Here is a 27,641-nt window from a genome sequence, read left to right on the forward strand (position 1 = left end):
CACCGTCCGTGCAGGCCTGAGGCTGGGATCCCGTGCTGCTTCCCCCGTCTCAGCATGGGGTTTCATCATCATGGTCGGCCCTTTGCGATTCCTGGCATCCGGAGACGTTCCCTTCGACCCCGTGGAGAGCTGAGGCCTTAGCCTCAGAGCCTCGACATCCAAGCACTGCCACGGAGGGCTCCTGCTCTGCCAAGCCTCCGGGCCTGGTTTCTAAGACAACCGTGGGAACCACTGTGACGGGAGAAACCGCTCGCGCCTCGCGCTTGCGCATTGGCTGAGCCGACTGGCGCTCCACTCCTGACAGATAGGCTGCGTCCCCTTTAAATATCGCCACCGCCCCGCGGCGGCCGTGATGCTCCTGCTGCCGCCGCGGTGGCGGCTGGATCCTGGGTCCTGTGTGGGGCGGCGTGGGAGAGGGGGCCGCGGGTGTCTCGTCCTGTCCCAGGCCCAAACCCCCGGGGTCCTGTCATCAGGAGCTGCTTCAGCGGACTTACACGGAGGGAGGGGGAGCTTCAGGACGCCTGCTGTGTTCTCCGGACTCCCGTTGAGGTCCGATTTTGGTCCTATCCGAGTGAGATAGCCTGGGCTCACCACATCTTGTCAGGCCGGCAGAGCCTGGCTGCAGCACAGAATGATCCCATAGGTGTCAAGGCCTAGTGTCAGCTGCAAATTCACTCATCCATCAGCCCTCTGCCTCCCTCCTCCTTTGAAAGAGCAGTGGCCTGCCCGGCTTGTAAAAGCCCTGGGGTTCCGGAAAGCCGACCGCGCTTTACAGGACACCTGCAATGAGGAACAGAGGCGAATCCGAGGGGGAGACCATGTGACCACGCGTGGCACTGGCCAATCCCACAGCAGTTGGTGTTAAGGTGTGTCACCGGAGGCATACGGGGCGACGGCGAAACAAAGGGTGGTGTCCAGGTATGTGCCGGTGGAAGGGGGAAACGGGTGACATTTCCATCAATGCCAAGGAAAATCGAAGAACACCTGGGACCCGGGGGTTGGGGGGGCCGCCTGTGCCTGACCCAAGCCACGTTTTCAAATGCCTACCAGAGGAGCAAAGAGGTTTCTGCAAAATTCGCAACACCCCCAAATCTCCACCGACCTGGTAGCCCTGACGCAACTTCGGCTGGCACAAACCCACAGACAGTGGGAAAGAAACACACAGAGACTGAGAGACAGAGACAGAAGATAGAAAGGGAGACACACACGCAGACACATACACACACACACACACACAGACACACAGACACACACACAGCGTCCTACAGCAGAGGCATTGATACACAAACCCCCAGGCAACCCCTGAGGCTGCGGGGTTCTGCTCTGGAGGAGAATGACCCTCGACCCTCGGGTGAGAGAGCAGCCCAGGGGCACGCAGGCCGACCCGTCCTCGAGATCACGGATGGCGGCACGACTTTTGGGGAGACTCACCCCAACCAGCACTGTCCGTGCAGGCCTGAGGCTGGGATCCCGTGCTGCTTCCCCCGTCTCAGCATGGGGTTTCATCATCATGGTCGGCCCTTTGCGATTCCTGGCATCCGGAGACGTTCCCTTCGACCCCGTGGAGAGCTGAGGCCTTAGCCTCAGAGCCTCGACATCCAAGCACTGCCACGGAGGGCTCCTGCTCTGCCAAGCCTCCGGGCCTGGTTTCTAAGACAACCGTGGGAACCACTGTGACGGGAGAAACCGCTCGCGCCTCGCGCTTGCGCATTGGCTGAGCCGACTGGCGCTCCACTCCTGACAGATAGGCTGCGTCCCCTTTAAATATCGCCACCGCCCCGCGGCGGCCGTGATGCTCCTGCTGCCGCCGCGGTGGCGGCTGGATCCTGGGTCCTGTGTGGGGCGGCGTGGGAGAGGGGGCCGCGGGTGTCTCGTCCTGTCCCAGGCCCAAACCCCCGGGGTCCTGTCATCAGGAGCTGCTTCAGCGGACTTACACGGAGGGAGGGGGAGCTTCAGGACGCCTGCTGTGTTCTCCGGACTCCCGTTGAGGTCCGATTTTGGTCCTATCCGAGTGAGATAGCCTGGGCTCACCACATCTTGTCAGGCCGGCAGAGCCTGGCTGCAGCACAGAATGATCCCATAGGTGTCAAGGCCTAGTGTCAGCTGCAAATTCACTCATCCATCAGCCCTCTGCCTCCCTCCTCCTTTGAAAGAGCAGTGGCCTGCCCGGCTTGTAAAAGCCCTGGGGTTCCGGAAAGCCGACCGCGCTTTACAGGACACCTGCAATGAGGAACAGAGGCGAATCCGAGGGGGAGACCATGTGACCACGCGTGGCACTGGCCAATCCCACAGCAGTTGGTGTTAAGGTGTGTCACCGGAGGCATACGGGGCGACGGCGAAACAAAGGGTGGTGTCCAGGTATGTGCCGGTGGAAGGGGGAAACGGGTGACATTTCCATCAATGCCAAGGAAAATCGAAGAACACCTGGGACCCGGGGGTTGGGGGGGCCGCCTGTGCCTGACCCAAGCCACGTTTTCAAATGCCTACCAGAGGAGCAAAGAGGTTTCTGCAAAATTCGCAACACCCCCAAATCTCCACCGACCTGGTAGCCCTGACGCAACTTCGGCTGGCACAAACCCACAGACAGTGGGAAAGAAACACACAGAGACTGAGAGACAGAGACAGAAGATAGAATGGGAGACACACACGCAGACACATACACACACACACACACAGACACACACTCACACACACACACACACGGAGTCATACAGCAGAGGCATTGAAGCACACACCCCCAGGCAACCCCTGAGGCTGCGGGGTTCTGCTCTGGAGGAGAATGACCCTCGACCCTCGGGTGAGAGAGCAGCCCAGGGGCACGCATGCCGACCCGTCCTCGAGATCACGGACGGCGGCACGACTTTTGGGGAGACTCACCCCAACCAACACCGTCCGTGCAGGCCTGAGGCTGGGATCCCGTGCTGCTTCCCCCGTCTCAGCATGGGGTTTCATCATCATGTCGGCCCTTTGCGACTCCTGGCATCCGGAGACGTTCCCTTCGACCCCGTGGAGAGCTGAGGCCTTAGCCTCAGAGCCTCGACATCCAAGCACTGCCACGGAGGGCTCCTGCTCTGCCAAGCCTCCGGGCCTGGTTTCTAAGACAACCGTGGGAACCACTGTGACGGGAGAAACCGCTCGCGCCTCGCGCATGCGCATTGGCTGAGCCGACTGGCGCTCCACTCCTGATAGATAGGCTGCGTCCCCTTTAAATATCGCCACCGCCCCGCGGCGGCCGTGATGCTCCTGCTGCCGCCGCGCTGGCGGCTGGATCCTGGGTCCTGTGTGGGGCGGCGTGGGAGAGGGGGCCGCGGGTGTCTCGTCCTGTCCCAGGCCCAAACCCCCGGGGTCCTGTCATCAGCAGCTGCTTGAGCGGACTTACACCGAGGGAGGGGGAGCTTCAGGACGCCTGCTGTGTTCTCCGGACTCCCGTTGAGGTCCGATTTTGGTCCTATCCGAGTGAGATAGCCTGGGCTCAGCACATCTGGTCAGGCCGGCAGGGCCTGGCTGCAGCACAGAATGATCCCATAGGTGTCAAGGCCTAGTGTCAGCTGCAAATTCACTCATCCATCAGCCCTCTGCCTCCCTCCTCCTTTGAAAGAGCAGTGGCCTGCCCGGCTTGTAAAAGCCCTGGGGTTCCGGAAAGCCGACCGCGCTTTACAGGACACCTGCAATGAGGAACAGAGGCGAATCCGAGGGGGAGACCATGTGACCACGCGTGGCACTGGCCAATCCCACAGCAGTTGGTGTTAAGGTGTGTCACCAGAGGCATACGGGGAGACGGCGAAACAAAGGGTGGTGTCCAGGTATGTGCCGGTGGAAGGGGGAAACGGGTGACATTTCCATCAATGCCAAGGAAAATCAAAGAACACCTGGGACCCGGGGGTTGGGGTGCCGCCTGTGCCTGACCCAAGCCACGTTTTCAAATGCCTACCAGAGGAGCAAAGAGGTTTCTGCAAAATTCGCAACACCCCCAAATCTCCACCGACCTGGTAGCCCTGACGCAACTTCGGCTGGCACAAACCCACAGACAGTGGGAAAGAAACACACAGAGACTGAGAGACAGAGACAGAAGATAGAATGGGAGACACACACGCAGACACATACACACACACACACACACACACACAGACACACAGACACACACACAGCGTCCTACAGCAGAGGCATTGATACACAAACCCCCAGGCAACCCCTGAGGCTGCGGGGTTCTGCTCTGGAGGAGAATGACCCTCGACCCTCGGGTGAGAGAGCAGCCCAGGGGCACGCAGGCCGACCCGTCGTCGAGATCATGGACGGCGGCACGACTTTTGGGGAGACTCACCCCAACCAGCACCGTCCGTGCAGGCCTGAGGCTGGGATCCCGTGCTGCTTCCCCCGTCTCAGCATGGGGTTTCATCATCATGGTCGGCCCTTTGCGATTCCTGGCATCCGGAGACGTTCCCTTCGACCCCGTGGAGAGCTGAGGCCTTAGCCTCAGAGCCTCGACATCCAAGCACTGCCACGGAGGGCTCCTGCTCTGCCAAGCCTCCGGGCCTGGTTTCTAAGACAACCGTGGGAACCACTGTGACGGGAGAAACCGCTCGCGCCTCGCGCTTGCGCATTGGCTGAGCCGACTGGCGCTCCACTCCTGACAGATAGGCTGCGTCCCCTTTAAATATCGCCACCGCCCCGCGGCGGCCGTGATGCTCCTGCTGCCGCCGCGGTGGCGGCTGGATCCTGGGTCCTGTGTGGGGCGGCGTGGGAGAGGGGGCCGCGGGTGTCTCGTCCTGTCCCAGGCCCAAACCCCCGGGGTCCTGTCATCAGGAGCTGCTTCAGCGGACTTACACGGAGGGAGGGGGAGCTTCAGGACGCCTGCTGTGTTCTCCGGACTCCCGTTGAGGTCCGATTTTGGTCCTATCCGAGTGAGATAGCCTGGGCTCACCACATCTTGTCAGGCCGGCAGAGCCTGGCTGCAGCACAGAATGATCCCATAGGTGTCAAGGCCTAGTGTCAGCTGCAAATTCACTCATCCATCAGCCCTCTGCCTCCCTCCTCCTTTGAAAGAGCAGTGGCCTGCCCGGCTTGTAAAAGCCCTGGGGTTCCGGAAAGCCGACCGCGCTTTACAGGACACCTGCAATGAGGAACAGAGGCGAATCCGAGGGGGAGACCATGTGACCACGCGTGGCACTGGCCAATCCCACAGCAGTTGGTGTTAAGGTGTGTCACCGGAGGCATACGGGGCGACGGCGAAACAAAGGGTGGTGTCCAGGTATGTGCCGGTGGAAGGGGGAAACGGGTGACATTTCCATCAATGCCAAGGAAAATCGAAGAACACCTGGGACCCGGGGGTTGGGGGGGCCGCCTGTGCCTGACCCAAGCCACGTTTTCAAATGCCTACCAGAGGAGCAAAGAGGTTTCTGCAAAATTCGCAACACCCCCAAATCTCCACCGACCTGGTAGCCCTGACGCAACTTCGGCTGGCACAAACCCACAGACAGTGGGAAAGAAACACACAGAGACTGAGAGACAGAGACAGAAGATAGAAAGGGAGACACACACGCAGACACATACACACACACACACACACAGACACACAGACACACACACAGCGTCCTACAGCAGAGGCATTGATACACAAACCCCCAGGCAACCCCTGAGGCTGCGGGGTTCTGCTCTGGAGGAGAATGACCCTCGACCCTCGGGTGAGAGAGCAGCCCAGGGGCACGCAGGCCGACCCGTCCTCGAGATCACGGATGGCGGCACGACTTTTGGGGAGACTCACCCCAGCCAGCACCGTCCGTGCAGGCCTGAGGCTGGGATCCCGTGCTGCTTCCCCCGTCTCAGCATGGGGTTTCATCATCATGGTCGGCCCTTTGCGATTCCTGGCATCCGGAGACGTTCCCTTCGACCCCGTGGAGAGCTGAGGCCTTAGCCTCAGAGCCTCGACATCCAAGCACTGCCACGGAGGGCTCCTGCTCTGCCAAGCCTCCGGGCCTGGTTTCTAAGACAACCGTGGGAACCACTGTGACGGGAGAAACCGCTCGCGCCTCGCGCATGCGCATTGGCTGAGCCGACTGGCGCTCCACTCCTGATAGATAGGCTGCGTCCCCTTTAAATATCGCCACCGCCCCGCGGCGGCCGTGATGCTCCTGCTGCCGCCGCGCTGGCGGCTGGATCCTGGGTCCTGTGTGGGGCGGCGTGGGAGAGGGGGCCGCGGGTGTCTCGTCCTGTCCCAGGCCCAAACCCCCGGGGTCCTGTCATCAGCAGCTGCTTGAGCGGACTTACACCGAGGGAGGGGGAGCTTCAGGACGCCTGCTGTGTTCTCCGGACTCCCGTTGAGGTCCGATTTTGGTCCTATCCGAGTGAGATAGCCTGGGCTCAGCACATCTGGTCAGGCCGGCAGGGCCTGGCTGCAGCACAGAATGATCCCATAGGTGTCAAGGCCTAGTGTCAGCTGCAAATTCACTCATCCATCAGCCCTCTGCCTCCCTCCTCCTTTGAAAGAGCAGTGGCCTGCCCGGCTTGTAAAAGCCCTGGGGTTCCGGAAAGCCGACCGCGCTTTACAGGACACCTGCAATGAGGAACAGAGGCGAATCCGAGGGGGAGACCATGTGACCACGCGTGGCACTGGCCAATCCCACAGCAGTTGGTGTTAAGGTGTGTCACCAGAGGCATACGGGGAGACGGCGAAACAAAGGGTGGTGTCCAGGTATGTGCCGGTGGAAGGGGGAAACGGGTGACATTTCCATCAATGCCAAGGAAAATCAAAGAACACCTGGGACCCGGGGGTTGGGGTGCCGCCTGTGCCTGACCCAAGCCACGTTTTCAAATGCCTACCAGAGGAGCAAAGAGGTTTCTGCAAAATTCGCAACACCCCCAAATCTCCACCGACCTGGTAGCCCTGACGCAACTTCGGCTGGCACAAACCCACAGACAGTGGGAAAGAAACACACAGAGACTGAGAGACAGAGACAGAAGATAGAATGGGAGACACACACGCAGACACATACACACACACACACACACACACAGACACACAGACACACACACAGCGTCCTACAGCAGAGGCATTGATACACAAACCCCCAGGCAACCCCTGAGGCTGCGGGGTTCTGCTCTGGAGGAGAATGACCCTCGAGCCTCGGGTGAGAGAGCAGCCCAGGGGCACGCAGGCCGACCCGTCGTCGAGATCATGGACGGCGGCACGACTTTTGGGGAGACTCACCCCAACCAGCACCGTCCGTGCAGGCCTGAGGCTGGGATCCCGTGCTGCTTCCCCCGTCTCAGCATGGGGTTTCATCATCATGGTCGGCCCTTTGCGATTCCTGGCATCCGGAGACGTTCCCTTCGACCCCGTGGAGAGCTGAGGCCTTAGCCTCAGAGCCTCGACATCCAAGCACTGCCACGGAGGGCTCCTGCTCTGCCAAGCCTCCGGGCCTGGTTTCTAAGACAACCGTGGGAACCACTGTGACGGGAGAAACCGCTCGCGCCTCGCGCTTGCGCATTGGCTGAGCCGACTGGCGCTCCACTCCTGACAGATAGGCTGCGTCCCCTTTAAATATCGCCACCGCCCCGCGGCGGCCGTGATGCTCCTGCTGCCGCCGCGGTGGCGGCTGGATCCTGGGTCCTGTGTGGGGCGGCGTGGGAGAGGGGGCCGCGGGTGTCTCGTCCTGTCCCAGGCCCAAACCCCCGGGGTCCTGTCATCAGGAGCTGCTTCAGCGGACTTACACGGAGGGAGGGGGAGCTTCAGGACGCCTGCTGTGTTCTCCGGACTCCCGTTGAGGTCCGATTTTGGTCCTATCCGAGTGAGATAGCCTGGGCTCAGCACATCTGGTCAGGCCGGCAGGGCCTGGCTGCAGCACAGAATGATCCCATAGGTGTCAAGGCCTAGTGTCAGCTGCAAATTCACTCATCCATCAGCCCTCTGCCTCCCTCCTCCTTTGAAAGAGCAGTGGCCTGCCCGGCTTGTAAAAGCCCTGGGGTTCCGGAAAGCCGACCGCGCTTTACAGGACACCTGCAATGAGGAACAGAGGCGAATCCGAGGGGGAGACCATGTGACCACGCGTGGCACTGGCCAATCCCACAGCAGTTGGTGTTAAGGTGTGTCACCGGAGGCATACGGGGCGACGGCGAAACAAAGGGTGGTGTCCAGGTATGTGCCGGTGGAAGGGGGAAACGGGTGACATTTCCATCAATGCCAAGGAAAATCGAAGAACACCTGGGACCCGGGGGTTGGGGGGGCCGCCTGTGCCTGACCCAAGCCACGTTTTCAAATGCCTACCAGAGGAGCAAAGAGGTTTCTGCAAAATTCGCAACACCCCCAAATCTCCACCGACCTGGTAGCCCTGACGCAACTTCGGCTGGCACAAACCCACAGACAGTGGGAAAGAAACACACAGAGACTGAGAGACAGAGACAGAAGATAGAAAGGGAGACACACACGCAGACACATACACACACACACACACACAGACACACAGACACACACACAGCGTCCTACAGCAGAGGCATTGATACACAAACCCCCAGGCAACCCCTGAGGCTGCGGGGTTCTGCTCTGGAGGAGAATGACCCTCGACCCTCGGGTGAGAGAGCAGCCCAGGGGCACGCAGGCCGACCCGTCCTCGAGATCACGGATGGCGGCACGACTTTTGGGGAGACTCACCCCAACCAGCACCGTCCGTGCAGGCCTGAGGCTGGGATCCCGTGCTGCTTCCCCCGTCTCAGCATGGGGTTTCATCATCATGGTCGGCCCTTTGCGATTCCTGGCATCCGGAGACGTTCCCTTCGACCCCGTGGAGAGCTGAGGCCTTAGCCTCAGAGCCTCGACATCCAAGCACTGCCACGGAGGGCTCCTGCTCTGCCAAGCCTCCGGGCCTGGTTTCTAAGACAACCGTGGGAACCACTGTGACGGGAGAAACCGCTCGCGCCTCGCGCATGCGCATTGGCTGAGCCGACTGGCGCTCCACTCCTGACAGATAGGCTGCGTCCCCTTTAAATATCGCCACCGCCCCACGGCGGCCGTGATGCTCCTGTTGCCGCCGCGGTGGCGGCTGGATCCTGGGTCCTGTGTGGGGCGGCGTGGGAGAGGGGGCCGCGGGTGTCTCGTCCTGTCCCAGGCCCAAACCCCCGGGGTCCTGTCATCAGGAGCTGCTTGAGGGGACTTACACCGAGGGAGGGGGAGCTTCAGGATGCCTGCTGTGTTCTCCGGACTCCCGTTGAGGTCCGATTTTGGTCCTATCCGAGTGAGATAGCCTGGGCTCACCACATCTTGTCAGGCCGGCAGAGCCTGGCTGCAGCACAGAATGATCCCATAGGTGTCAAGGCCTAGTGTCAGCTGCAAATTCACTCATCCATCAGCCCTCTGCCTCCCTCCTCCTTTGAAAGAGCAGTGGCCTGCCCGGCTTGTAAAAGCCCTGGGGTTCCGGAAAGCCGACCGCGCTTTACAGGACACCTGCAATGAGGAACAGAGGCGAATCCAAGGGGGAGACCATGTGACCACGCGTGGCACTGGCCAATCCCACAGCAGTTGGTGTTAAGGTGTGTCACCGGAGGCATACGGGGCGACGGCGAAACAAAGGGTGGTGTCCAGGTATGTGCCGGTGGAAGGGGGATACGGGTGACATTTCCATCAATGCCAAGGAAAATCAAAGAACACCTGGGACCCGGGGGTTGGGGGGGCCGCCTGTGCCTGACCCAAGCCACGTTTTCAAATGCCTACCAGAGGAGCAAAGAGGTTTCTGCAAAATTCGCAACACCCCCAAATCTCCACCGACCTGGTAGCCCTGACGCAACTTCGGCTGGCACAAACCCACAGACAGTGGGAAAGAAACACACAGAGACTGAGAGACAGAGACAGAAGATAGAATGGGAGACACACACGCAGACACATACACACACACACACACAGACACACACTCACACACACACACACACGGAGTCATACAGAAGAGGCATTGAAACACACACCCCCAGGCAACCCCTGAGGCTGCGGGGTTCTGCTCTGGAGGAGAATGACCCTCGACCCTCGGGTGAGAGAGCAGCCCAGGGGCACGCAGGCCGACCCGTCCTCGAGATCACGGATGGCGGCACGACTTTTGGGGAGACTCACCCCAACCAGCACCGTCCGTGCAGGCCTGAGGCTGGGATCCCGTGCTGCTTCCCCCGTCTCAGCATGGGGTTTCATCATCATGGTCGGCCCTTTGCGACTCCTGGCATCCGGAGACGTTCCCTTCGACCCCGTGGAGAGCTGAGGCCTTAGCCTCAGAGCCTCAACACCAAAGCACTTCAACGGAAGGCTCCTGCTCTGCCAAGCCTCGGGGCCTGGATTCTAAGACAACCATGGGAACCACTGTGAAGGGAGAAACCGCTCGCGCCTCGCGCATGCGCTTTGGCTGAGCCGACTGGCGCTCCACTCCTGACAGGCTGCGTCCCCTTTAAATATCGCCACCGCCCCGCGGCGGCCGTGATGCTCCTGCTGCCGCCGCGGTGGCGGCTGGATCCTGGGTCCTGTGTGGGGCGGCATGGGAGAGGGGGCCACGGGTGTCTCGTCCTGTCCCAGGCCAAAACCCCCGGGGTCCTGTCATCAGGAGCTGCTTGAGCGGACTTACACCGAGGGAGGGGGAGCTTCAGGACGCCTGCTGTGTTCTCCGGACTCCCGTTGAGGTCCGATTTTGGTCCTATCCGAGTGAGATAGCCTGGGCTCACCACATCTTGTCAGGCCGGCAGAGCCTGGCTGCAGCACAGAATGATCCCATAGGTGTCAAGGCCTAGTGTCAGCTGCAAATTCACTCATCCATCAGCCCTCTGCCTCCCTCCGCCTTTGAAAGAGCAGTGGCCTGCCCGGCTTGTAAAAGCCCTGGGGTTCCGGAAAGCCTACCGCGCTTTACAGGACACCTGCAATGAGGAACAGAGGCGAATCCGAGGGGGAGACCATGTGGCCACGCGTGGCACTGGCCAATCCCACAGCAGTTGTGGTTAAGGTGTTTCACCGGAGGTATTCGGGGCGATGGCGAAACAAAGGGTGGTGTCCAGGTATGTGCCGGTGGAAGGGGGAAACGGGTGACCTTTCCATCAATGCCAAGGAAAATCAAAAAACACCTGGGACCCGGAGGTTGGGGGGGCCACCTGTGCCTTACCCAAGCCACGTTTTCAAATGCCTACCAGAGGAGCAAGGAAGTTTCTGCAAAATTCGCAACACCCCCAATCCTCCACCGACCTGGTAGCCCTGACGCAACTTCGGCTGGCACAAATCCACAGAGAGTGGGAAAGAAACACACAGAGACTGAGAGACAGAGAGAGAGGAGAGAATGGGAGACAGACACACACACACACACACACACACACACACAGAGTCATACAGCAGAGGCATTGAAACACACACCCCCAGGCAACTCCTGAGGCTGCGGGGTTCTGCTCTGGAGGAGGACGAACCTCGGGTGAGCGAGTAGCCCAGGGGCACGCAGGCCGATGTGTCCTCGAGATCACGGATGGCGGCACGACTTTTGGGGAGACTCACCCCAACCAACACCATCCGTGCAGGCCTGAGGCTGGGATCCCGTGCTGCTTCCCCCGTCTCCGCCCCGGAGACAGATGCCGCTCAGATCCCCGCCCTGCTCAAGAGCAGGCTTCCATCCGTTTTGGTTCCCAGCCTCTCCTCTCCTCTGGGTTCCATAAGTTCTGATTCCAAGCTCCTCCCTCCTCTCGCCTCCCCTCCCTCCCTCCCTCTTTCTCTTTCTTTCTTTCTCTCTCTATTTTTCTTTTTTCTTTCTTTTTGTTTCTTTCTCTTTTTCTTTCTGTCTCTTTTTCTTTCTCTCTTTCTTTTCTCTCCTTTCTTTCTTCTCTCTCTCTCTTTCTCTCTTTCTTTGTCTTGCTCTATAGCCTAGCCTAGAGTGCAGTGGCATTATCACAGCTCACTGCAGTCTCGACAACCTGTGCTCAAGTGATCCTCTCACGTCAGCCTCCCAAGTAGCTGGGACCACAGGCATGCACCATCACACCTGGCTAATTTTTTATTTTTTTCTCGAGACCTGTCTCCCTGTGTTGCCCAGGCTGCTCCCAAACTCCTGGGCTCAAGCGATCTTCCTGCCCCATCCTCCTAAATCACTGCGATTACAGGTATGAATCACCCCACCCAGTCCCAAGCCTCATGTTTTCACACACACACTCACACACACATGCAAACATGTACCCTCACTTCAATGCTATGAAGTGGGTCCTATTATCATCACTGTTTTATTTTCTTTCACATTTTAACATGAGATTTGGAGGGGACGAAACATCCAAACCATATCAAGCCCTCACCTCAGGCCGGGTTGCCCACTCAGAGTGGCACCCCAGTGTCACTGGCCACCATTTCCTAGTGTCAGTGATGTGGTCACCTTGGGATGAACGCACAGGATTTCATGGAGATCACCAAGTCAGGAGAGCTGGAATTTGAAAACAGTGGGTCGGGGAGGGCTGTCATATCAACCAGGCTTCTGCAGGGCACTCATCTAGCCCTGCCCCTGGCTCAGCCTGAGCATGGGGCTGGTCACCAGCTGGGTGGTGCTGTCCTTGGAGGTTCTATATCACAGCCCTTTAGAGATCGGTGGTGCTGAATGGCAGGGATCTTATTCCACCTTCTGAAGCTTCTGTCGAACCAGTTGTAAGGAGAATGGAGAGAGAAGTGAGAGTGGAGTCCGGGGTCCTGGTCGGGGTGGTCTGTCTGCTCCTGCCATGCCCTGCGACAGCCACTGGTAAGACACACCTGCTGGGCCTGCAGAGGGACTTGGTGTGGAGGAGTCAAGAGTGAGACAGGGACAGGGAGCAGTGGGTAGACCACTCAGGAAAGAGTCCTGTTTGGAGGCAGACCAGGGGTTGTGCATTCTCTCTGGGCAGGTGCTCTGCTCTTGCTATATTTGTTTCATTGTTTTTGTTGTTGTTGTTGTTTGAGACATAGTTTTGCTCTTGTTACCCAGGCTGGAGTGCAATGGCGTGATCTCGGCTCACTGCAACCTCTGCCTCTTGGATTCAAGCGATTCTCCTGCCTCAGCCTCCTGAATAGCTGGGATTACAGGTACCTGCCACCATGGCCGGCTAATTTTTGTATTTTTAGCAGAGATGGGGTTTCACCATGTTGGCCAAGCTGGTCTCAAACTCCTGACCTCAGGTGACCCACCTGCCTCAGATTCCCAAAGTGCTGGGATTACAGGTGTGAGCCACCGCACCTCGCCTGTCTTTATGTCTTAAGGGGGCCTGAGATTTGTTTTAATGAAGTATAGTAAGACAAGCAGATATGCAAATGACTATCATGAGGGAAGGAGTTTGCTCGTAGTTCCCTGTGAACAGGAAGCAGGCCATGCCACATAGGGCCACAGAGGGAAGCACCAGGTTGCATCAGCCAGGAGGCAGAGGGAGCAGGGGGAAAATGTGGGCAAGCCCCTTTGACACGGTTGCCACGGGAAGGAATAGGCAAGGCAGGCTAAAGAGGTTTAGGATTGGCAGCAGGCTCTTGGGAAAGGGGCTGTCCCCAGCCAGCTTCCTGGTACCTGGCTCTGCGGTGATTATGGCTGGTGGATGGCAGCCAGGAGCTGAGAGCTGTATAAAGGAGGTGGTTGGGTATGGCTCTGGACTGGTTTGCCTTTGCTCCCTAGAGAGTTGCCTGCCAATTCCACCTCCCCAGAGAGCTGCCTCCTATCTCTAGGAATTGTCTAGCCTGGGAGAGGCAGTCCTCCAGTCTTAGTCTGTTTGTGTTGTTGTAAAAGAATACAGGAAGCTGGGTAATTCACAAAGAAAGAAGTTTAATTAGGCCACAGTTCTGCAGGCCGTACAAGAAACATGGTGCCAGCTGGGCTTGATGGCTCACACCTGTCATCCCAGCACTTGGGGAGGCTGAGGTGAAAGGATTGCTTGAGCCCAGGAGTTTGAGACCAGCCTGGGCAACATAATGAGACCCCGTCTCTACTTTTTAAAAAATAATTGAGGGCTGGGCATGATGGCTCATGCCTGTAATGCCAGCACTTTGGGAGCCCCAGGTGGATGGATTACTTGAGGTCAGGAGTTCGAGACCAGCCTGGCCAACATGATGAAACCCTGTCTCTACTAAAAATACAAAAATTAGCCAGGCGTTGTGGTGCACACCTGTAATCCCAGCTACTTGGGAGGCTGAGGCCCTGGAGTCGCTTGAACCCGGGAGTCAGAGGTTGCAGTGAGCCAAGATCGTGCCACTGCACTCCAGCTTGGTCAACAGAGCTAGACCCTGTCTCAAACACAAAAAATAAAAACAAAGAAATGGGCAAGTGGCTGGCCCCAAGGCTCAAGGCCCTAGTGGCAGGCCTGGTCTGGCCTGGAGTGGAGTGGTAGTGACTCTCAGGCAGGCAGGGAGGAGGAAGTTGGGCGTCAGCCTAAGACCAGGCTCACCGGCTTGCTGGGAAGGTTACCAAGATGCTGTGTGGTAAGTACTGAGAACAGCCTGAGGGTTCGTCTTTCACTCCTTCCCCTCATGGGGGCTGCAAACTCACCCCGTGGCCTTTCTGTCCTTCCCTCAGGGCCCGAAGTTGCTCAGCCTGAAGTAGACACTGCCCTGGGTCGTGTGCGAGGCCAGCAGGTGGGCGTGAAGGGCACAGACCACCTTGTGAATGTCTTTCTGGGCATTCCATTTGCCCAGCCGCCACTGGGGCCTAACCGGTTCTCAGCCCCACACCCAGCACAGCCCTGGGAGGGTGTGCAGGATGCCAGCACTGCGCCCCCAATGTGAGTAGTGCTGGTGGAGGCGGGCAAACAGGCAGGTTGTGGGAGAATCCTGCTGCTGAGGCTTGTGGGGCTGAACAGCTGAACACCTCAGGCCCACCCTTGGCCACAGGTGCCTACAAGATGTGGAGAGCATGAACAACAGCAGATTTGTCCTCAACGGAAAACAGCAGATCTTCTCTGTTTCAGAGGACTGCCTGGTCCTCAACATCTATAGCCCAGCTGAGGTCCCCGCAGGGGCCGGTAGGCCGGTAGGCACTCCAGAGGGCCCTGTCCACCTGATCCAGCTCCACTATGCCCACCTGTCCCCTCCCTGTCCCTGTTTCCAAAGCACCCTAGAGGTCCTGAGACTGCCTGGGCTGGCAGGTGGGCAGCTAAGGTCTCAGGAGCTTGGGGGTCAGTGCCCCATGGCCACCTCTGCAGGTCATGGTATGGGTCCATGGAGGCGCTCTGATAACTGGCACTGCCACCTCCTACGATGGATCAGCCCTGGCTGCCTATGGGGATGTGGTGGTGGTTACAGTCCAGTACCACCTTGGGGTCCTTGGCTTCTTCAGGTGAGACGACAGGCATGGCCAGAGCACTGCCTTCACCGGGGAGAGGCCAGCTCACCAGAGCAACTGGGGATCTAGGCTGGGGTCCGTAACCTGAGGGGAGGGCCCCTTACCCATGATGTCTGAGGCAGAGAAGCGCACCCCCCAAGCCTCCACCCTGGGAGAGGGGTCCAGCCAAAGCCAGAATTATACAGTGAACTTGGTCCCTTAGGCAGAGAAGCGCACCCCCCAAGCCTCCACCCTGGGAGAGGGGTCCAGCCAAAGCCAGAATTATACAGTGAACTTGGTCCCTTAGGCAGAGGGCATTGATTCCTGGGCTGAAGCCCAGGTTCCAGCAGGATATGGGACAAAGAGCAACAGGCTCCGGAGATGCCAACCACGGCTCCCAGACAGGCCAGACCTGGGGAGCAGAGAAGGGTCTGGCATCCTGGTGGCTAATTCAAAGCAAACCTGCAGAGGCTGGTGAGGAGCCAGGCTGAACTAACCGTTGCCCCAACACTGCCCCCAGCACTGGAGATGAGCATGCACCTGGCAACCAGGGCTTCCTAGATGTGGTAGCTGCTTTGCGCTGGGTGCAAGGAAACATCGCCCCCTTCGGGGGTGACCTCAACTGTGTCACTGTCTTTGGTGGATCTGCCGGTGGAAGCATCATCTCTGGCCTGGTAAGTCACTATAGGGGGCTAGTGATGGTGGCCAGGAGGGCTCCGGTGGTCTCAGAACTCCCAGCTCCTCTGCCCTCCTCTGACAGCCACCTACTCTCTCCAATGCACCCAGGTCCTGTCCCCAATGGCTGCAGGGCTGTTCCACAGAGCCATCACACAGAGTGGGGTCATCACCACCCCAGGGATCATCGACTCTCACCCTTGGCCCCTAGCTTAGTTCTGTATTTCCTTCCCTCTCTTACTCTATGTGTGCCTCCCATACCCCACTCTGTGCTGGCCCTGGGGTCTCAGAGTAGCGGGGGTTGCTGGCAGGGAGCTCCCTGTTAGCAAAGAGGAGCCCAATAAGACGAAGGAGCATCAGAGGAAACAACTGCTGCATTCCAGCATGTTGGCACTCAGGGAGGGCTTCCTGAAGGAAGCCACCCTGAAGCATATCATTGTTGGCCCTTTCTCCAGGATGGGGTCTTCAGGAGCACCCCTCTCTGCCCCAGGCAGCATGGTGGAGGGGGTCTCCATTGCCAGCCACCTGCTGCCTGAGAGCTCTCCATTCAGGCTCCAGACCCCCACCCTAGATCCTCATTGTAAGGCCTTGTGAAGAAAATCCAGGCGAAGCCACAGTGGGAACTGCATCTGCAAAGGCTGCAGGTGTGGGAGAGAGTGACAGGTCCTGCAGCAGCAAGCTCGCAGGTTAGGGAACAGGGCAGGAAATGAAGGCGCTGGAGAAGTGGGGGCCATGCCTGGGAATCTGGACTTTCTCCAGAGGGCAGGAAGGAGTTGGGCAATGACAAGGTTGAGCTACCTGGAGTAGAAGGTGGGTTGGAGGGAGCCGTCCTGAAGATCAAGACACCAGTGAAATGACCAGGGCAGAGTCCAGGAGAAAGAGACAGGATGGAATAGGGATAGAGCCATCAGGGGGAGAGGGAGCAAATGTGAGCAGGATTTGGAAGGCTGGGTCAGTTCCCTCACCTGGCCCCAGATGGCGGCCAAGGCAGTGTGGGCTGGGCATTTTAACCACTGGGTACAAGATGATTCTGGAACCTCTGCGTGGGCATGTTGACTCTTGTATGGACAACAGCATCCACCTCTCAACCTCCCCATCCCATCCTCTCCCCGTGGCCAGGAGAGATTTTCTCGACCACAGACTTGAGGTCATTCCCTGTCTCTCCTGTGTCCAAAGAAAAACACAGCTCAAGGCTGAGGTTGGCGGATCCCAAAGTCAGGAGATCGAGGTGATCCTGGCTAACATGGTGAAACCCCATCTCTACTAAAAATACAAAAAATTAGCCAGGCGTGGTGGCAGGTGCCTGTAGTCCCAGCTACTCAGGAGGCTGAGGCAGGAGAATGGCGTGAACCCGGGATGCAGAGCTTGCGGTGAGCCGAGATCACACCACTGCACTCCAGCCTGGGCGACAGAGCGAGAGTCTGTCTCAAAAAAATAATAATAAAAGATAATGACACTATTCTTAGAGGGCAATGAGGACTCAATGCCCCCATTCCCCCAGATAATAAAATTATGGTATAATAGGGGACGCAAGGGGGCCCTTGGGACCACCCAAGCTGACAGGCAGGGCAGGCTTCTCAGGAGTGGTGGCAAGTCTGTGACCAGTCTCGGGGCTGACCTGTGACATCACGTCCAGCTGTCCTACAGATGCACCCTCTCTGTGGGAGGCAGAAGGCTGCAAGGTGGGGCTGAGTGGCTGAGAGGGAGGCATGACTCTTTCATTTGTCCCCAGAAAATCGCAAACACCTTGGCCTGCAGCTCCAGCTCCCCGGCTGAGATGGTGCAGTGCCTTTGGCAGAAGGAAGGAGAAGAGCTGGTCCTTAGCAAGAAGCTGGTATGGCCACCCTTTTGGGGATGGCGCCGGGCAATGGCACAGAGGGGGTTCTATCCATTCCCTGTAGGAGCAGAGGGGCAGTCTACCCCCAGGTGGGGCTGGGGACAGCAGCTCATGAGGGGAAGGGCTGAGGGCTTGGAGACAGAAATGGAGGGCCATCTGCATCCCCACAGCAGGCCTGTCTTCTAGGAAAGAAACTGGACGCATCTGTTGCCCTGATCTCCTGGTTCCCCCGACCCCCTTAGCCCTGGTGATCTTCATCCCTTTACTTTCCCTCCAGGCTCAGACACTCAGGCCTGCAGCTCAGTGGCTCCTGGGGTCCTAGCCTTTGAGACTTGGCCCTAACTTGGAAGCCTCCTGCATTGCTTTCTCCTGCAGAAAATTACTATCTATCCTCTCACCGTTGATGGCACGGTCTTCCCCAAAAGCCCCAAGAAACTCCTGAAGGAGAAGCCCTTCCACTCTGTGCCCTTCCTCATGGGTGTCAACAACCATGAGTTCAGCTGGCTCATCCCCAGGGTGAGTTGCTCCCGCCCCTGTGTCCTTCAAGGCCCTGCCCCAGCCAGTACCTCCCACCCCAGCATCAACACTACAGCCTTGTGAATGGAGCACTCCCGTTACTCCCATTTGATAAGTGAGAAAGCAGAGGCCCAGAAAGGTTTGAGGGACTTGCCCAAGGTCACCCAGCTTTGTTTTGTTGTGTTGTTGTTTTGTTTTTTTTCTGTTTTTGTTTGTTTGTTTGTTTTTGAGACAGAGTCTCGCTCTGTCACCCAGGCTGGAGTGTAGTGGTGTGATCTCAGCTCACTTCAACCTCCACCTCCTGGGTTCAAGAGTTTCTCCTGCCTCAGCCTCCCAAGCAGCTGGGATTACAGGCACATGCCACCACACCCAGCTTTCACCACGTTGGCCAGGCTGGTCTCGAACTCCTGACATCAAGTAATCCATCTGCTTTGGCCTTCCGAAGTGCTGGGATTACAGGCGTGGGCCACTTCAATAAAGCAAATGTTTTCCTTTGGGGAACCAGGCTTTTGCACAAACTGGCCTTCTGGGCAGTGCTGATCTGGGCAGCATATTCCTGCCTTGGCGTCTGGTTAATACATCAGGCTCTATGAGACTGGTTACTGTGACTCTGTGCCAGAGCAATTGACTAAGACTCTCAGGTTTTAGATATGAAGCCACCGGGGACCTCATGAGCCAAGTCCCTTCCAGTCCTTTCCAGGTGCATAGAACTTCCCACAAGAGTCAGCACTGTGCTTTCATCCCAAGCATCTTGTTTCTGTCATTCTTATTCTTCTACCCATCTTCACAGCAATCATTTTCTTCACTTTTCTTTTTTTTTTTTTTCGTCTTGGCCCATTGCACACCCTAAGACAAAGCAATCCATTTTTGTTGTTGTTGTTGTTTGTGTGTTTGTTTGTTTTTTGAGACAGAGTCTCGATCCATCATCCAGGCTGCAGTGCAGCAGCACCATCATGACTCACTACTGCCTCAGCCTCTCAGGCCCGAGCAATCCTCGCAGCTTCCTGAGTAGCTGGGGCCTCAGGTCTGTGCCACCACACTCTGCTAACTTTTTTTTTTTCCATGTATAGGCAGGTCTCCCTCTGTTGCCCAAGCTGGTCTAGAGCACCTGGCCTCAAGCAATCCTCTTGCCTTGACCTCCCACAGTGCTGGGATTACAGGCATGAGCCATAGCACCCAGCCAGCAACCACTTTTAATGGCTGCAAATCTTCCACAAATGGAGCGTCTCATTACATTGTTCTTTCATCTTGGCATTTGGGCATCTTCTAGTTTTTTTGTTTGTTTGTTTGTTTTGTTTTTGAGATGGAGTTTTGCTCTTGTTGCCCAGGCTGGAGTGCAATGGCGTGATCTTAGCTCACCACACTGCAACCTCTGCCTCCCAGGTTCAAGTGATTCTCCTGCCTCAGCCTCCTGAGTAGCTGGGATTACAGGCATCTGCCACCATGCCTGGCTAATATTTGCATTTTTTTTAGTAGAGATGGGGTTTCTCCATGTTGGACAGGCTGATCTGGAACTCCGGAACTCAGGTGATCCACCAGCCTTGGCCTCCCAAAATGCTGGGATTACAGGCATGAGGCTGCACCCGGCCCTGGCAACTTCTAGTTTTTACCACTGAGGCTAATAGCGCAGTGAATGTCTTCATGTCCATGGCTTTTGTCCTCTGACTTAGCCCTTTGGAATCAATCCCCTCATATTGGTCCCTTGGTATGTGAGAGAGAGGCTCACGCAATCTTGACATTCAAAGACAAAGCTTAAGCCGGGTGTGGTGGCTCATGCCTATAATCCCAGCACTTTGGGAGGCTGAGGTGAGTGGGTCACTTGAAGTCAGGAGTTCGAGACCAGCCTAGCCAACATGGTGAAACCCCATCTGTACTAAAAATACAAAAATTAGCTGGGTGTGGTGGTGCATGCCTGTAATCCCAGCTACTCAGGAGGCTGAGGCACGAGAATCACTTGAACCCAGGAGGCAGAGGCTGCAGTGAGCCGAGACTGTGCCACTATACTCCAGCCTGGGTGACAGAGTGAGACACTGTCTCACAAAAGACAAAGCTTGTAAAAGTTTTCAGGTCAATGCCCTCAACTCTGGCAGGCAGCCTTTACCCCACACCATCAACTTACAGTTGTATGAGTGAAACCAAGGGAACCCCAACCTGGCTGTGCCCCAGGACCTGGGGAAATCTGCCTGGCGTGGAAGGCTGTGCCCAGGACTTGTTGCTGAGAATGTTTCTTAGAAGTTGGGTGACTCAAGCTGGGCCCGGTGGCTCATGCCTTTAATCCCAGCACTTTGGGAGGCCAAGGCAGGCGGATCACTCAAGGTCAGGAGTTTGAGACCAGCCTGGCCAACATGGCAAAACCCCACCTCTACTAAAAATACAAAAATTAGCCAGGCATGGTGGTGCACGTCTGTGGTCCCAGCTACTCGGGAGGCTGAGGCAGGAGAATAGCTTGAACCTGGGAGGCGGAGGTTGCGGTGAGCCGAGATTGCACCACTGCACTCCAGCCTGGGCAACGGAGTGAGTCTCTGTCTCAAAAAAAAAATGTTGAAGAAATTTTTCATTCTCTACAGTTGCCTTTAACCACTTGCCTGTTGTATTTGGGGCTGCTCTCCCCATCCACACCAACCACCTCCCACCAATTTGCGGTTTATCTTTTTGGATCTGTGGACTTTTCGGCCCCATTTTGGCCAAGTGCTCCATAATGAGTTTCTGGCCTCAGGACTGTGAACACTCTCTTGCCCAGGGCTGGGAGTCGGGGTGAGCCAGTGGTCAGGTTCCACTGAGAGGGCCTTGGTGTCCACACAGGGCTGGGGTCTCCTGGATACAATGGAGCAGATGAGCCGGGAGGACATGCTGGCCATCTCAACACCCGTCTTGACCAGTCTGGTGAGACAAGAGGCAGGAGGGAGGAAGCTATTGGGTATCCCATCCAACAGCACAGTCTCTGCCCCTACCTTCCGACACCCACAGCTACCCACCTACCACCAAGCCCCTTTGTCTAACTGATCAATTTTGCTTCCACTCCGGAATCTCCTTAGATATGAGCCAGTGTGGTTCTCAAAGGAAAACCATCATCACCATCATCGTCAACGTGAAACTGCCCGTTAATGAGCACATATTACGTGCCAGGGACTATGGTGCACTGAGCGCCGGGAGAGGGATTCATCACCTTCAATCCTCCCTGCAACTCTTTTTTCTTTTCTTTTCTTTTTTTTTGTTTTTGTTTTTGTTTTTTTTTTTTTGAGACAGAGTCTTGCTCTGTCGCCGAGGCTGGAGTGCAGTGGCCCGATCTCGGCTCACCGCAACATCCACCTCCCTCATTCAAGCGATTCTCCTGCCTCAGCCTCCCGAGTAGGTGGGATTACAGGCGCCTGCCACCATGCCCGGCTAATTTTTGTGTTTTAGTAGAGACAGGGTTTCACCATGTTGGCCAGGCTGGTCTCAAACTCCTGACCTCAGGTGATTCACCCGCCTCAGCCTCCCAAAGTGCCGGGATTGCAAGCGTGGAGCCACCATGCCCGGCGCTGCAACTCTTTACAGAGGAATTCTCACTAGCCCCATTTTACACATGAGGAAACTGAGGCTTGAGGTGTCATGCTGGGGAAGGGGCAGAGGCAGAGTTTAAGCCAGTTCTGTCTGACCCTAGAGCCTCAGCTGTCAGACGTGGAGCTATATAGACCTGGGACCAAATCCCAGCCCTGGGCACTTGCCCAGTTATCCTATCCCCTCTAAGCCCATCTCTTCATCTACACATGGGGATGACATTGCCCACTCACCTGGGCTGTTGTAAGGAGACTAGATGTTGCATTTGAAGAGTCTACCTGGGATCTCAATACCAGGGGCTGTTCAATCTTTGTCCATTTCCCTTCTTTGGAAGCCCCAGAACCCTTCCCATTCACGCAATCTCATCACTGCCCTCTGGAGCTGAGGGGAGCCCCTATCATTTCTGCTCTCACTTACTTCCCAGTTAACTTCAACCGAGCACCTGCTTCCAGGCCAGACCCTTTGCTGGGGACTTCACATAGGCTTCCAGGCAGAGACTGACTTTCAGAGAGGTTTAGCCACCTGTCTGAGATCACACAGCCAAGCAGTGGTTGCAGAGCTAAGATTTGACTCCAAACCTGAGCTTATGCCAAACTTCCAGGGAGGCAGAGAGGCAGCTGGCTGTCCCCTGGACCATGAGCCCTGGGACGTGAGGGAAGCTATGCTGGAGAGTTTGGGGCTTCCTGGGATGGTCTGCCATAGCTGTGCACCCTGAGCAGGGCTGAGCCTGGCCTCTTGCCCCAGGATGTGCCCCCTGAGATGATGCCCACCATCACAGATGAATACCTAGGAAGCAACTCGGGTGCACAAGCCAAATGCCAGGCATTCCAGGAATTCATGGGTGACGTATTCATCAATGTTCCCACCGTCAGTTTTTCAAGATACCTTCAAGGTAAGCCTGTCCCTGGCCACCTGCCCAACCCCTCCCACTTGGGCCCAGGAGCTGGGTCATCACAGGTGACATGGCATGATAGGGTGCTGGTTCCCTCAATGCCTTGCACCCCACACCCCACTGCCCCCCACCAAACCTATCTTTCTCTGGGATGCAGTGTCATAGTAATGAGAGGTATCTCCAGCAGGAAACTATGCAGAGGAGAAAACCCCAGACTCAGAGAGGTACAATGACTCACCAAAGGTCACCCAGCAGGGCCTATCACTAATTCTCAGGGATTCACTCAAATGGGTGATTTCATCCTCTTTCAGCACTTCTGGGGGGAAAGTCTTGCTTCCTTCAAGCCTAGTAGCTAATCCCTGATGCAGACCCGGAACAGTTCCAAGTTTTAAACTTTGTGACCTTGGGCAAGATACCTACCCCCTCTGAGCCTCAGTTTCCTCCTTTGTAAAATGGAAATAATAATCTAATCTAATCTATTAATTCTATTAATACAGAATCTAATCTATTGTGATGGGGATTAAATAAGTGATGACACTGGCCAGGCGCGGTGGGTGGCTCAAGCTTGTGATCCCAGTACTTTGGGAGAAGCGGGAGGATCGCTTGAGCCCAGGAGTTCAAGACCAGCCTGGGCAACATGTTGACCCCAATCTCTACACAAATTTTTTGAAAATTAGCCGGGCATGGTGGTGCACACCTGTAGTCCCAGATACTTGGGAAGCTGAAGTGGGAAGATCACTTGAGCGCGGGAGTCTCAGGCTGCAGTGAGCTGTGATCATGCCACTGCACTCCAGCCCGGTTGACAGCAAGACCATTTCAGAGATTAAAATAAAAATATTAAATTAAATTAAAATGATGACACAAAGCACAGAGAATGGTGCCTGTCACCTAGCAAGCGCTCAGTAAATGTTTGCAGCTGTCATTTTATCATCATCATCATCATCATCATCATCATCATCATCATCATCATGGAAATTGGTGTTATTATGAGCATGTGCTGCCAAAGGCAGCATCGAATCAGGCCATGAGTGCCTAACTCCCATCCTATCCTTTCTCTGTAGATTCTGGAAGCCCTGTCTTTTTCTGAGTTCCAGCATCGACCCAGTTCTTTTGCAAAGATCAAACCCACCTGGGTGAAGGCTGATCATGTGGCTGAGGGTGCTTTTGTGTTCGGAGGTCCCTTCCTCATGGACGAGAGCTCCCGCCTGGGTGAGGACAGACAGACAGACATGTGATCCCTAGGCTGCCAGACTCCAAGGGGCCTGGGCAGGGCTTGCGGGAACACGGGTCTCCAGTCAGCACTGCGGATCCTTGGGTCCCTTCCAGGTCCCACCTGACTCTCGTTCAGTTCTGTCCCTCTCACCTTTCCAGCCTTTCCAGAGGCCACAGAGGAGGAGAAGCAGCTAAGCCTCACCATGATGGCCCAGTGGACCCACTTTGCCCGGACAGGGTGAGTGAGTGACAGGGCATAGCTCGCTTTGGGCCTGGGATGCTCAGGTCAGCCCCTCTGGGGGACAGCACAGGAAGCCTTGGTCCTCATTCATTCCTCCCACCCAGGGACCCCCATAGCAAGGCTCTGCCTCCTTGGCCCCAATTCAACCAGGCGGAACAATATCTGGAGATCAACCCAGTGCCACGGGCTGGACAGAAGTTCAGGGAGGCCTGGATGCAGTTCTGGTCAGAGACGCTCCCCAGCAAGATACAACAGTGGCACCAGAAATAGAAGAACAGGAAGGCCCAGGAGGACCTCTGAGGCCAGGCCTGAACCTTCTTGGCTGGGGCAAACCACTCTTCAAGTGGTGGCAGAGTCCCAGCAGGGCAGCCCGCCTCTCCCCCTGCTGAGACTTTAATCTCAACCAGCCCCACATGGAGTCATGTTCCTTAAAGCGTCGGCCGCTCTGTGACTGGCATTATGCTCTTTTGAAATGTCATAAGGCTACCTCCCACCTCTGGGCCATTGTACAAGTTCTTCCCTCTCCCTGAAGTGCCTTTCCTGCTTTCATCGTGGTAGGTTCTAGCACATTCCTCTAGCTTCCTGGAGGACTCACTCCCCCAGGAATCCTTCCCTGCTTTCTCTGGGCTGTGCAGCCCCGAGTCTGCCTCCATTAGAGCACAGTCCACCCGAGGCTAGCACTGTGTCTGTGTCTGTCTCCCCCTCAGAGGAGCTCTCTGAAAGTGGGGATTAGCCTAACCCCACTCTTTCACCCACACCAGGATCGGGTGGGACCTGGAGTTAGGGGATGTTTGCTGAGTGAGTGAGTGAAACACAGAGTATGGGAATGGCAGCTGCTGAACTTGAACCCAGAGCCTTCAGGTGCCAAAGCCATACTGAGGCCCCCACCGACATTTTCCACCCTGGCCAGAAGGGTGCATGTCAATGGCAGAGACCTGGGATGGGAGAAGTCCTCGGGCGCCAGGGGATCCAGCCTAGACCAGACCTTAGCCCCTGACTAAGGCCTCGGACTAGGGTGGGAGGGATCTCCTCCTCTCTGCTGCCCAGTCCTGGCCCCTGCACAAGACAACAGAATCCAGCAGGGCCATGAGTGTCACCCAGACCTGACCCTCACCAATTCCAGCCCTGACCCTCAGGACGCTGGATGCCAGCTCCCAGCCCCAAGTACTGGGTCCTCCCTCCCTTCCTGGCTTGGGGAGACCAGTTTCTGGGGAGCTCAGCATAGCTCCAAGAGCACCCACCAAGACACAGCAGGACAGGCCAGGGGAGGACATCTGGACAAGGGCATCAGTCGGGCTATTGTCACAGAGAAAATAAGAGACCCAGCCACTCGGGCTGCAAAAGGTGAAAAGCACCAAGAGGTTTTCAGAGTGGGAGTAAACATTTCTTGCTTTGAGGATCAATGTACCACTACCTTAAAACACCTGGGTTTGTTTTTGTTTTTGTTTTAGAGACAGGGTGCACTCTGCTGTGCATGCTGGACTGCAGTGGCACCATTGTAGCTCTCTGCAGCCTTGAACTCCTCGAACTCACTGCAGCCTCAAACTCGATCAAGCGATTCTCCCACCTCAGCCTCCCAAGTAGCTGGGACTACAGGCGAGTGTCACCATGCCTGGATAATTTTTTGTTTTTGTAGGGACAGTGTCTCACCATGTTGCCCAGACTGGCCTCAAACTCCTGGCCTCAAATGATCTTCCAAAACACTGGGCTCGGCCTTCCAAAACACTGGGATTGCAGGTGTGACCCACTGTGCCCAGCCAACACCTGGATTTCAGTATATATCCCAGAGTCTTCCCTGCCCCCGTTACGCCATCCTACCAGCTCCAGTCCCACAAATGCCCTTCCTCAGTCAGACTGAGCTGCTGGCTGCTGATGGGTGCATGAAAAGCATTTTCATTTTCTTTTTTCTTTCTTTCTTTCTGTCTTTTTTATGAGACGGAGTTTCACTCTTGTTGCCCAGGCTGGTGTGCAATGACACGATCTCAGCCCACTGCAACCTCCACCTCCCAGGTCCAAGCGATTCTCCTGCATCGGCCTCACAAGTAGCTGGGATTACAGGCTCCCACCACCACGGCCAGCTAATTTTTTGTATTTTTAGTAGAGACAGGGTTTCACCATGTTGGCCAGGCTGGTCTCGAACTCCTGACTTCAGATGATCCACCCGCCTCGGCCTCCCAAAGTACTGGGATTACAGGCGTGAGTCACCGCACCCGGCCAGCATTTTCATTTCCAACTGGAACCAGCTCTGTTCTGGGAAGTCCATTTTGGGGAGGAAGGAGAGACAGAAAGCCAGAAGGGCTCTGAGTCATGTCATTCCCCTGCTTGAAAGCTCCTGGTGACTCCCTGTCTCCCTTAGGACAAGTCCAAGTTCTCTACGTGCCACTGAAGTCCTGCTATTCTCATCCCCTTCCTTCTACCAGGGAAGTTCATCCCCATAAGCTGGTAGAGCCTGACAAGTAGACAGGCCCTGGCCAGGCACGGTGGCTCACGCCTGTAATCCCAGCACTTTGGGAAGCTGAGGCAGGTGGATCACCTGAGGTCAGGAGTTTGAGACCAGCCTGGCCAACATGGCAAAACCTTGTCTGTACTAAAAATACAGAAATTAGCCTGGCGTGCTAGTGTGCACCTGCAGTCACAGCTACTAGAGAGGCTGAGCCAGGAGAATCACATGAACCCGGGAGGCAGAGGTTGCAGTGAGCCAAGATCACACCACTGCACTCCAGCCTGAGTGACAGAGGAGACCTTGTCTCAAAAACAAAACAAAACAAAACAGGCCCCAATAATACAGTGTGTAACTGGGACATGAAGGGCTGTGAGGACACAGAGACGTAGACCAGCCCAGACTTGGGAGACAGGGAAGGAGGGACATGTCAGCTGAGACCCCAGGAATAAACAGAGGTTACTCAACCATGTAGACCAGCGTAGAAGACTGGAAGGGTGGGGAGCGAGGGAAGGGCCTGACTGGCAGAGGGAACAGCAGGAGCAGAGGCCTGAAGGATGCAATGTGCTGAGGAATCGCAGTTCTGCAGGGCTGAAGAGGTCAGCAAAGAGCAGACGTGAGAGGACTTGTGGGCTGCGACGGGGGGCGGCAGGGACTTAACGCTCATGGAAGCCCTGTTGTATGGAGGAGGGTGGCTGGGAGAGGGGAGAGGAGGGGGAGAGCAGGGAGAACAGGGAGAACACCAGGGTGCGCTGCCAGGTGGATGGAGAGGCACTGGTGGGCTCTAGATTTAGAGTCTGCAGACAAGACCGGGCGACTGACCATACACAGAGGTTGGGGAAAAGAAGCCCCGATAGGGCAGCCTTAAGGCAAGCAGGAGCGGACCCGGAAATCAGGGGTCTGGTGTGGGCCACCCTGGATGTACAAAGAGGCCTCCTCCTCTGGGCCTGATGGTGGCCCACACAGGGCAGCCATGGGTGTGTAGCGGGGGAGTGGTACCAGATTGGGTATCGCCAACACCAGCAGGCCCTGGAGAG

At 56.6% G+C, this 27,641-nt stretch overlaps 1 protein-coding gene across 2 annotated transcripts; it reads left to right on the forward strand.

Annotated features, from left to right (window-relative positions):
* Nucleotides 1–10,134: 10,134 nt before the first annotated feature.
* On the forward strand, nucleotides 10,135–25,581 carry LOC117978837 (carboxylesterase 3-like). Of its 2 annotated transcripts, none has more exons than XM_055091864.2 (11): nucleotides 10,135–11,013; nucleotides 14,508–14,712; nucleotides 14,822–14,960; nucleotides 15,133–15,266; nucleotides 15,772–15,925; nucleotides 17,659–17,760; nucleotides 18,139–18,279; nucleotides 21,082–21,162; nucleotides 23,773–23,920; nucleotides 24,083–24,161; nucleotides 24,269–25,581. In XM_055091864.2, the coding sequence occupies exons 1-11, from the start codon at nucleotides 10,881–10,883 to the stop codon at nucleotides 24,432–24,434; spliced, it is 1,482 nt and encodes a 493-aa protein (XP_054947839.1). In that variant the 5' UTR covers nucleotides 10,135–10,880; the 3' UTR covers nucleotides 24,435–25,581. The 2 variants fall into 2 exon arrangements, with proteins under 2 accessions (XP_054947839.1, XP_054947838.1); XM_055091863.2 differs by having other exon boundaries at nucleotides 10,462–11,013; nucleotides 24,315–24,835.
* Nucleotides 25,582–27,641: the final 2,060 nt, after the last annotated feature.

Source organism: Pan paniscus, chromosome 11, assembly GCF_029289425.2.
Source record: "Pan paniscus chromosome 11, NHGRI_mPanPan1-v2.0_pri, whole genome shotgun sequence".
NCBI lineage: Eukaryota > Metazoa > Chordata > Mammalia > Primates > Hominidae > Pan > Pan paniscus.